General features: G+C 32.1%; 1 protein-coding gene across 1 annotated transcript; it reads right to left on the reverse strand.

Annotated features, from left to right (window-relative positions):
• Positions 1 to 2,012: 2,012 nt before the first annotated feature.
• LOC109029309 (heterogeneous nuclear ribonucleoprotein A3-like) lies at positions 2,013 to 10,075 on the reverse strand. The gene is made up of 3 exons (XM_055359795.2): positions 10,061 to 10,075; positions 9,881 to 9,984; positions 2,013 to 3,135 (listed from the first exon to the last, which is right to left on the reverse strand). Exons 1-3 carry the CDS (start codon positions 10,073 to 10,075, stop codon positions 2,295 to 2,297), a joined length of 960 nt encoding a protein of 319 aa, XP_055215770.2. The 3' UTR covers positions 2,013 to 2,294.
• Positions 10,076 to 12,391: the final 2,316 nt, after the last annotated feature.

Here is a 12,391-nt window from a genome sequence, read left to right on the forward strand (position 1 = left end):
GAATATCTCATTGCATTATTTTATAGGGAGAGGATTTGTAAAACTTTTGAGAAAAGAGTGGACTAATAAAAAAAATTGAATTGGTATTAAACCCTGGCTTTAAAACATACATTTTTAATATTACTGAATATCAACTTCTGAATATGTAGAATAGAAATATCAGAAACTACTTGATATAACTATGGTAAATATTAGAAATTATGTAATATATAATTACATATTTTATACGTAATTTCTAATACATAATGAATAATCAATGTTAACAATTGGCTGTACCATGTTTCATGAAAACACACTTTTTCACATATCAACATCTCTGAAATTGGACTATATTATGAAATTGAACTGTATTATAAAATTGATAAATCTTAGGTTTAATGAAATATGGAAGTAGCAGTGTTAATATGATAGCTATGTGTTGTGTAAGAGTGTTGATTCTGTGCCATTAATATTCCCACCAAAAGCTCAAATAAAATTATTTTCACAGAATTTTCTTAGGTCCCCAAATTCTGATGTTCATTTATACTGATGGAAGATCTTTATTCTGGTGTTTTAGGTATTTGTACCAAATGCCCTGTTCAGATTAACAAAGATGAATTTTGAAACTCTAATGCTATCACCAGGCATCTAAGTGTGTTGTGTTCATGTATTTCCCCGACCCCCACCCCATGTGATTTGTTCTGTGAGAGAGCTAGAGTTAGAGGTAAACCAGTTTGAAATAGTCAGGCAGGGTATGCTTAAAGAATCAGTTGTAGTTTTAATTATTCTACGTCATTCCTGAAATTCAAATACTAGGGTTCAAGAAGATCTCTACTTGCTGTCCACACCCTCCTATCTCCAGAGACAATTTCTCCCTGGGCGTATGATCGACTAGTCTAATCACCGTGAAACAAAATTGTAAAATATCACTATTAGTAATAATAACAAAACATACTTAATAAGCTTACAATTTTCAAAGTACTATTAAAAGTACTTTATATATGTTACCACATTTAATCATTACAAAAATTAGACATGTTAAATGCTATTATTATCTTCATTTTCTGGATGAGAAACATTAAGTAATATGCTGAAAATCTCACAGATATGAATAGTAGGGTCAAAAATATTATGTATATAAAGTATCTCCTCATTTTTGGGATAATAGATGTGAGAATTCTTTTCATTGTCGTTTGTTTTGTTTTGTTTTGAATAAAGCAGAGGTTTTACTGTAAGCCACACGGCTGTCTGGGAATAGGAGTAGCTGTTAGTATTTATATTCCCCAGGCCTTCAAGGGAGCAGGGATACCAGATTTTCAACCTGCAGACTCAGTGAGACAACCAAACTGAAAAGAAAACCAAATTAACCTTAGCTGAGTCCTTGTGGATTGGTGCCAGTTCTCCTCTCATTATAAGTACTTAGGAAGATTGCGCTACCTCACTTTCCTCAACTTTAGTCATGGTCATATGATTTACTTTGGCCAGTAAAAATTGAGCAAAAATGATATGTGTTGCTTCCAGTTAAAGCATTCCTGAAACAGAATAAATCCGCCGTGTATTCTTATTCTTGCCACAACATCTTGTGTGAATTTTCCAGGCTCATGAATGAATGCGACATGAAGCAGAGACTACTGACAATCTGCAATGGACATATTTAGTGAGTAAAAGCAAATCTTAAATCTTTGACGTCACTGTGGTTGAGAGTTATTTGTTACCATAGAATAACCTACTTTATTCATACTTTATAGTCAGAGTTAGTTTCTGTCAACACTCATAGAACCTAGATAAGCCTTTGTAATTTGGTCTAGCTCAATTAGCTATATATGATGCCCAACACTGAAGACCCCACTGTAAGTTCGTCCTTCAATGTTCATTTAATTAAGCTTATAAAAAATATGTAAGCTGAAGACATTTTCTTTTTTTTTTTTTTGAAAAAGTTAAAAAGTCCTTAATTTTTTATTCCTGGTACCACTACCACAATTTACAGGGCAATATACCTGATGTAATGAAAAGAAAAAGACAAAGACAAAGCTAAAACAGATAAAAGACCTCAGGAATGTACGTCTAGTTGACACTACATTGCATTAATCAATAGCTGCACTTTTTGCAAACTGTGGCTATGACAGTCCTGAACAAGAAGGGTTTCCTGTTTAAGCTGCAGCAAATTTTCTGACTATGGATCATTGTTCCTTCTGTGGCAGATTTTTACAGTTCCTCTAATGCATTTGGGACAACTCTCTCAAAGTAACCTGCAGCTTTCCTGACAACTCCTTGCTCTCTCTTCTGCTAAGAACTGTAGCCCTTTTCTGCTGTTTTTAGAACCTTCTGCTACCATATCCACCACTTCTACCACCAGATTCATAACCACCACCATAGGGACTGCCCGAGCTTCTTCCACCAAAACTGCCCCCTTTCATGGGTCCATAATTTGACTGCTGTTGTCCACTATGATTTCCAAAATCATTATAGTTCCCACCACCACCATAGTTACCACCGCCAAAATTTCCTCCTTCATTGTAACCATCATATCCTTCACCACCTCCACCATATGCACCACCTTGGTTTCCATATCCTGTTCCACCACCACCATAGCCCCCTCTACTACTATAACCAGGACCACCACCATAGTTGCCACCATCACGTCCAAATCTATTATATCCACCATCACCTCTTCCATAACTTCCTCTGCTGCCACCACCTCCACCACCATAGCCTCCTCTTCCACCAAAGTTTCCACCAAGGCCAAAATTACCTCCAGCACCTCCAAAGTTTCCTCTGCAACCCATAAAATTGCCAGATCCACCTCCATGACCTCTCTGTGATCCAGCAGACTGCATCTCTTGTTTAGAAAGGGCCTTTTTCACTTCACAATTATGCCCATTAATAGTGTGGTATTTCTGAACAACAATTTTATCAATTATATCATGATCATCAAAAGTTACAAAAGCAAATCCTCTCTTTTTTCCACTCTGCCTGTCTTCCATAACTTCTATGGTTTCAATCTTGCCATACTTTTCAAAGTAGTCTCTCAAATTATATTCTTCTGTATCTTCTTTAATACCACCAACAAAAATTTTCTTCACTGTTAGATGGGCAACAGGCTTTACAGAATCCTGTCTAGAAACAGCTCTCTTTGGTTCCACTACAAGACATTTTCTAAAAATGAAAAAAACATAAAGCATACAATTGACATTACACATAATTCCTCCAAGTCTTAATATATTAATGTATTTACTTCCATTTTATATCCCAAGAGTATGTGAGTAAATATGAGCATATAAAAAACAACCAATTATATAGAATTTGTTTTGAAAAATCTTTCTCTAGCTCATCTTTTATTTACTATGCAACAGAAATAGCCACTTTCACATATTTTAGAAATTATTTTAGAAATGATTTAAATCTTTAAATAAGCTAGTATTTCTGTGTAACTTACTATGTATCTTTCCTCAATGAAGAATAAGTATTTAATTTGTTTCTGTTTTTCTGTAACTACAATACACACTCAGCACTTTCCGCCCACAACCCCATTCTCTAATTATGGTTTATCATAACTTGAGTTAGATCAAGATTTATATTTCTTTCATGATTACTATATACATACTATTGAGAGCTAAGTAATATGCTTTAATTTTTTGAATCCTCACACGTATAAAAACGTCTATATTATATTGACAGTTGAGTGACATTTTGACTGATTATGGATTTATGATGAATTTCTGTTTTCTTCAGAATTTTTAAGGCATTTCCATTTTATTTTAGCTTCTAGTGTTTATCACAAAAAGCCTGAAGCATACTAATGACCGAACCTCAGCATGTAGGCATTTTTTCTCATATGTAATATTGTAGGATCTTTTTATTTTTCAATATTCTGGAATATTATAATGATGTGCCTCGGTGTTGCTCTAATTTTTCCCTTTCTATGGGCACATAATGGATTCTTGAAATATGAAAAAGCATGTCCTTAATTTATATAAAAATTTTCAAAATTTTTATTTAATACTTTAATCTTTTTAACTTTTTATGCGATCTATTTCATACATTCCTATTACTTGGATGTTTGAATTAATGGGATGTGTCTTTTATTGTCTTACACATCACTATTCTTCCCTCCATGTTTGTCTTTTTGTTGTTTGTTTTCTCTTGTTTCTGTGAAATTTTCTCAGCTTTATCTTTCAAACATACTATTAAGCTTTGCATTTCTAATTGTGAAACAATGTTCATTTGTTCTATGATACATACATATATACGTATGTATATGCATGCATGTGTGTATATATATATAATCATTATTCTGTTTGTTTCATGAATGAAATACTTTGCTTTATTTCTTTTAAGGATTTGTTTTATGCTTTTGTCACTGTGGCTCTGAGAATTGCTTAGTAACGGTGAACTGTACTCAGCATAGCCAATCAACTGGTCAGTCAGTTAGTCATCATCTTTTATATAGCAACAGATGACAAGACATCTAAAGAAAAACTCTGTTCACAAACAATTAAAAAAAGAATAAAAATAAGTTTGACAGAACGAAGGTAATAAAAAAGAACTTAGAAAAAATTAAGAGAGGCAAAATAAGACTCTTTTTATCCTCTTCAGAGAATCATTCTCAGTATTATTTTTCAAAGATAGCAATTATGTGCTTTTCCAAACAATTATAGAGCACGAGGTCATGCAACATATTCACTACAAACTACTAATTAATTCCCTTTATTTTAGGCTCAATTCTTTTCTTCTTCTCCACTTCCAGTGACACCTTATATTGCTACATCGTGAGCATTTTGGAAAAATTTTGACATGCAAACCTGGTCATTTATCAGCTTTATTTACTGCTGGCCAGGTTTGATTTGGGTAGGTTTTCTAAAAAGTGTTATGACAAGTTCAATTAATTTCCAACATCAATAGTTTGTTGATGATGGATCAATTACCATTCTACTTCTTCCTGTGTGTTTATTCTAAAATAAATAAATTAATTAATAAACTTTACAGTCAGTGGGTTTTCAGGATACAGCAATATAAATATATTCATTCAAATTCTCTTAATTGGGTGGTGTCCTTTTTTCCCTGTTTACATTATATTGTATGAATTGTATGAATTTTTCTAAAACTTTAATTCTTTATTTATTTTTTATTTATTTTATTTTTATTTATGTATTTATTTTGAGACTGGGTGTTGCTCTGTTGCCCAGGCTGGAGTGCAGTGATGTGATCATGGCTCACCATAGCCTGGACCTCCTGGGCTCAAGCTGTCCTCCCACCTCAGCCTCCCAAGCAGCTAGGACTACAGATATGTACCAGCATGACCAATTAATGTATTAATTTTTTTGTAGAGACGGTGTGTCCCTATGTTGCCCAGACTGATCTTGAACTCCTGGGTTCGAGCATTCCTCCTGCCTCAGATTCCCAAAGTGCTGGGATTATAGGCATGAGCCACTGCACCTAGCCCAAAACTTTAATTCTTTTACAAAAACTTGATATTAAGGCTGTCCTGAAAGTATGCCATTATGAAATAACTTACAATTAATTTCACAGTTTTCCTTTGTGAAATAACCAGATTGTTTCTCACATTTATGTATGTACATATATATGTATATATGAGTGCATTTAATCAAGAAAGTGAAAGGTTTGCAAATAAATATAAAGACATCTTTGTTCATGGATAGGAACACTTGATATTGTCCTACCCAAAGCAATATACAGATTCAATACAATCCATATTAAAATTCCAAGGTTTTTCTTTTTAAATGGACAAGTCAATTCTCAAATTTATATGGAATTTTAAGATTCAAATAGCAGGCCAGGCGCGGTGGCCCACGCCTGTAACCCCAGCACTTTGGGAGGCCGAGGCGGGCAGATCACAAGTTCAGGAGATCGAGACCATCCTGGCTAACACGATGAAACCCTACTACTACTAAAAATACAAAAACAAAATTAGCTGGGTGTGGTGGTGGGCACCTGTAGTCCCAGCTGCTCAGGAGGCTGAGGCAGGAGAATGGTGTAAACCCGGAGGCAGAGCTTGTAGTGAGCCAAGGTTGCACCACTGCACTCTAGCCTGGGTGACAGAGTGAGACTCCGTCTCAAAAACAAAAAACAAAAAACAGAAAACAAACAAACAAAAAAACCCTCGAAGTTTCTGTAAATTAGGAGTCTGAGTATGGCTTAGCTGAGTCCTCTCTTCAGAATCTCACAAGACCGCATGCTCATCTGGAGTCTTAACTGGGGAATAATTTACTTGCAAGATTCTTCAGGTTGCTGGAAAAATTCATTCCCTTGCAGTTGTAGAACTCAGAGCCCCATCATCTTGCTGATTGTCAGCTGGGGATTGCCTTCAGCTCTTAGAGGCCACACTCAGCTGCTAGCCATATAGACCTGTTAACATGACTACTCAGTTCTTCAAGGCCAGTTAGAGACAAGGTCTCTATAGTATGTCTATATCAGGGTAGAGTCTTAATATATTTAAAAAAAGAGATTCAAATGGCAAAAATATTTTTTAAAAAATAAGAACAAAATGGGAAGACACATTTCCCAATTTCAAAACTTACTACAAAGCTAGAGTAATTAAAACTGTTGCACTGGCATAAGAATAGACATATATACTATCAGAATATAATTGAGAGTCTAAAAAAAAACTCATATATTTATGACCAGTGGATTTTGGCAGACCATTCAATAGAGAATAAAAGTTTCTTCAACAAATGATGCTAGAACAGCTGGACTATCACATGCAAAATAATTAAGCTGGACTCTTACCTTATATCATGTAAAAAATGACTCAAAATGGTTGATCAACCTATATATAAGAGCTAAAATTGTAAAACTCTAAGAAGACAACACAGGATTAACTGTTCATCAACTTGGGTTTGGCAATGGGTACTTAGATATATAACCACAAGTAGCATCAAAAGATGCTACAAAAGAAAAAAATCACGGCAACAAAAGAAAAAAATACTAATTTGACTTCATCAAAACAAAAACTCATATGCATCAAAGAAGTGAAAAGACAACTACACAATGGTAGAAAATATTTGCAGATTATACATCTAATAAATGTTTTATATCCAGAATATAAAGTGCTTCTATAACTCAACAACAAAAAAGAAATAACTCATTTCAAAAATAAGCAAATACTTGAATAAAAATTTCACCAGAGAATAACCAATAAGCACATGTAAAGATGCTCAACATCGCTAATCATTAGGAAAGTGCAAATCGAAACCACTACGAAATATCACTTCATACTTACTATTAAGGTTATAAAAACAAAAGGAAAATAAGAAATGTTGGCCAGGATGTGGAAATTGGAACACATATATTGCTGATGGGAATGTGAAATATTGCATGTTACAGATGTGGAAAACAGTTTGGTGTTATTCAAAAAGCAAAACATAAAATTGCCATGTATCCCAGAAATTCTATTCCTAGGTATACACCCCAAGAATTGAAAACAGGAACTCACTGAGATTCCTGTAGGCCAGTAATTGTTGCAGCATTATTCACAATACCAAAAGTAAAAATAATCAAAGTGTCTATCAAAAAAGGAATGGATTAAAAAATGTAGTATATACGTACAGTGGAATATCATTCAGTCATAAAAAGGAATGAAGCTATGAAACATGCTACAACATGAGTGAACTCTGAAAATATTATGCTTAGTGAAATAAGACAGACACAAAAGAATAAATATTATATGATTCTACTTACATAAAATATCTAGAATAGGCAAATTCATAGGGACAGAAAGTAGATTAGAGATAATCAAGGGCTGAGAGTAGTGGTTAACTGTGAGTTATTGCTTGATTGCAACAGAGTTTCTAATTGCAGTGATGAAAACTTTCGGAAATTGATAGCGGTGATGGTTAGCACAATTATTTAAACATTAAAATAATTAATGCTACTCAATTTTCTATTTATAACTGATTAAATAAAAGATTATATGTGTGTATAGATGTTATTTTTATCATAGTAATTTTTTGTCCAAATAATTATTTCTCCAGAAGTTTATAGAATCAGATTTTGTCATGAAATACATTTTTTTTGCGTGTACTTATGTGATATTTTCTACAAGGTATGATAGCGGAGAAAAAAAGAGCTTGTTGTATAAATTTGTAAGCTCAGGAGTCAGACTGCTCCTGTCAAGTAGAATCTTGGAACTATTCCTTACTACGTGGAAATTCTTGTTAGAATCTTAGAACTATCCTTTACTATTTGGAAATTCTTAGGCAAGTTATTTATGGTTTTTTTTTTCAATTATCTATAAAATAAAAACTTATAAAATTTTTCTCATAAGAATTTTTGTGGATGTAATGGCAAAACATATGCATAACACTTAGGAAAGTACACAGTAAACTCCAGTATGTTAGTGATTAATACACTTCCATCATTTACACTAGAGAATGTCCTTAAAATGGTCAAAATATTTAGAATAACAAACGTAACCTACATTGGCTTTCAAATGAAAAAAATATATTAATATGCATATACAAAGCCAGTTAATAAAATTAAAAACAAATTTAACTCTCTGAAGAATTTCTGCCCCACTAAATTTTTAACTAATAATGTAAAATCACACTGGGGCAAAAGAGCTATCCCCTCCCATTTGGAATTATCTCAATAATCTCATAAACCTTTCATTAATTTTACAAGTAGAAACACTTTTCCAACTATATGAAGAATATGGAGCAAAACAAAATAAGATATAAAACATAATCAAGAATTTATAGTGTACTTTGAGAAATACTTAGCAAATTTTATGAAGACCTCTATATTTTGAAATAAATACTTATTAATAAGGATTACATCTTCAAGATAGCAGAAGTTTGGAAAACAAATATTAGTAGGCTCTTTTTCAGGCAGATTCATGTAGTTTCTAGCAAGCTACCTCATCTGAACAAATGGCAGATGCTATCATGATAGCTGAGCAATTTAACAACCTGCTGTATCACACATGCACAAATCCTAATACAAGGAGAATGTAATCTTGCCAAGCACAGAGATTCATTGTTAATTACATTTTCCTTCTATAACTTGTAACATAATATTTAACAGGTTCTTAAATAATTTAAGGTTTACTCACAAGCTATTAAGTCAACTTATTTTTCATATTTTTCTTGTCTGTTTAATACAAACTCAAAAATATTGTAAAAAGTGAGTTGTTTCAGATTTTTAAAAAGTTAATATTTTTCATGGAAAAATCAGTATTTGCTGGGTAATGTGTAATGTGGATAACATATTTTGGTTATTTTTGCAGCTTCTAAAAAAGATAGGTTCAATGCGACTATGACCATAAAATTAGTTGTAATTTTGATGTGTTGAGAATGAAAATATTAATACAATCAAGTGGTATAGCTGTTTAGTGTTTTCCAATCATTTTACACATTTGCAAATTAAAATCACAATCATTATCAGTAACACAAAAATGACATTTTATGAGACTTCCTGAAGAACCTGTGGGAAATCACCACTATGTAAAACATAGCTTGTTCTTATTTAAAAAGAACTTAAAAAAAAAACGATTTTAAAGTTCACTTAAAACATTCACCTCAATTTTATAGTAGAATAATTTTAAAAAGATGTGATTATGATTTTATCTTGAAAATGCATCTAACATATTACAAACATTTACATATTACATGTACATATTTACATATTATCGTGTTTACATATTTACATTTCATATAACATTGACCATATTTACATTTTAATATAACATTGACCTTATTTTCAATAGAATTAAATCATTATTTTAAATATGCATTAATTCTCTGAAAACTTTAAGCTTGCATTAAACTAACTTGTTTGTGTTTTTGTATGCGTTTGTATTTTTTGCTAAAAATTGATTATTGCACATAACATTGTGATTTTTTAAAAGAACAATCAGAAAAAAAGGTCATTTTTGCCAAAATACCGTAGGCTTTCATTAATTTTCCCAAGAACCTTTTTCAATTCTTTGATATCCAAATCATTCTCTTTTGAAGCACATAATATATCAACATATTTGCCAATATGTTTCTGTAATTTTTAAACAGTTTATGATACTCTCAATTGTAAAAGGCTTTTAGTGATAAACTCTAGTAATTCTACTTACCTTTATTGGCTTCATGAAATCATGTAGTTACTGCAAGATTGCAATTTGTCTTTGCATATATTTCATGGTTTTGTTAGATGTATAGAACATCCTAAAACCAAAAGGAAAATAACTGAAAAAGATATTGCTCAGTTTACTGGGATGGATATTGTTGGTCATAAAAGAAAATTTGAGGTAGTGATCAGTTATGTCAGTGGTATTAATAAATAATATCTTGTTTTGATGACTTGTTTTCTAGAAAAATTATAAATAATAACTACTTGGATACAACGAAAAATTCCTATACATCTAGAGATTGGAGATTTGAGTAGAACTTTTGCATAAAGACTTGATTTATTATGTAATTTGTTTGCTCTTCCAAATATAATAAAATTGCAAATTATTAGGTTTAAAACACTTTCACATATGTTTTATAATGACTAGTGAATAAGGTGCCTTTGATTATCATGGACATTTTGAAGACATCTTAAGTCATATAGTTAAAATACTAATTTAAAACATATTTTTAGCTATAATATTTCTGGAAAGTGGTCAACTCTCATGTATTTCAACACCCAATTATCAAGAGCTATTTATTATTTCACCAAGTTATTTCCATCATTTTATTTTTTAGTGACATATGTTTCATAGCTGTTTCCTTAAACACATTCCCTTGCTGATTCTAGTTAAGAATTCTGCACTTAGGCAGACCAAGATAAGTTTCCATTTCAATAAACTTTTATATATATGCAGTTCACAATTTGATATACCTTAGTGTTCTCTCTTCCAGGCTAACATTTTCTAGTTTTTCGTCTCATTTCTCATGACATCTTTATGCCCTACTGTTACAACCCCTGGATTCAATTTGGTTATGGATGCTTATCTTAAAATGAGGTATCCAGAACTAATCATGTTCGTTAACAGTCATCACTCAAATGCACAATGGACTTGGACTATTTTTGTGATGATGTTCTCAAAGAATAAAACATTCTTATTTTCTTAAGTTCCTGTTTGTGCTGAAACTGACACGTGGTGATCTATTACAACCCTCTCTTAAGGTGACTTATGCCTCATATCATTTTTCTTACCTTAAATCCTACTTGGGAAAAGGAGAGATTTTTTTTTTGAAAATGACTATATCTTATCTTCACTGCCACACTGTGTCTCTTTATAATCGGTTTGTGTCTATAAAATACTTAGGCATATTAATCCTATCTATTATGCATGCTCTCTTTCAAAATTTTCTCAAGCAACATTTAGTCATAAAATAATGTTCTCTATGTTTTACATATCGTAAAGCACTGTTCTTTCTTTCTAAGAGTGAATCACAATTTTATCATATTTTCTATTCTGTAGTTATAGACAAATTCAAACCAAATTCTTAAATATTTGCTGGAAAAAAAGCAGGAATAATAATGCATACACATACATTCTCTTAATTGACAAGTAATTAATTTGCTGACATTTGATCTGAAAATGTACAAAGACCACATGATCCCAAGGAATAAAAACACAGAAGATGATAGTAATTACAAAAGAAAAGTAACAATTGCACATAACACTTGATATAATCAAATCTACATTCTAGAGAAAAATAAAATAGGTAAATAAAAATTGTTTTAAGCTGTAATAGCTATTATACAAGAAATAAAACATAAACAGAAATTGAAGTAATCAAGTAAGAGACCTACTTTTGACAGGATGGTCAACAAATTTCTGACTAGGAAACAAATTAGCTGAAATTTAAATGGAGAAGTAGTCTAATAAAGAGGCAGGCAGCATATTCTGGAAATAACGTTTGTTAAAACATGTATTTTTTGCTTATATGAATGAAGTCTGCCTTTACAAGACTGGTATCTTTAAATTACCGTGAAGAAGAAATCCAACAAAATGGAATTCTAGACTCAGAAAAATTGTTACTCAAGACTGAAGACACATAAAATATATACTTAAATGAAATAAATGAGAGAGATTACCACCCAAAGATTTTGGGGAAATAGTTACAATATCCTTGGCTTCAAGGTGGAAGACTGATTATACAAATGGACAATGGTCAGACCATATATGACAACAGGACTCTGACACACAAACTTTGCACAACTAGTCCAGGAAACAGTCCCAACTTCTGCAGCAGTTTGCCCAGAATGGTAAATTAATCACCAGTTACCATCTTTTCCTATATTTTGTTCTGACTTCTAACTCAGTCCACAACAGAGAAAGCAAAACATGCTTCCCAAAACTATCATATAAGATGCCTCACTGCTACTTAACCTTCCTCCATCTTCCTCATGAACAAAGCTTCCAAACAGAGCACACCTAACGTTTTGCTCTCTCTCTCTCTTTTTTTTCCCA

Source organism: Gorilla gorilla, chromosome 14 (assembly GCF_029281585.2).
Source record: "Gorilla gorilla gorilla isolate KB3781 chromosome 14, NHGRI_mGorGor1-v2.1_pri, whole genome shotgun sequence".
Taxonomy (NCBI): domain Eukaryota; kingdom Metazoa; phylum Chordata; class Mammalia; order Primates; family Hominidae; genus Gorilla; species Gorilla gorilla.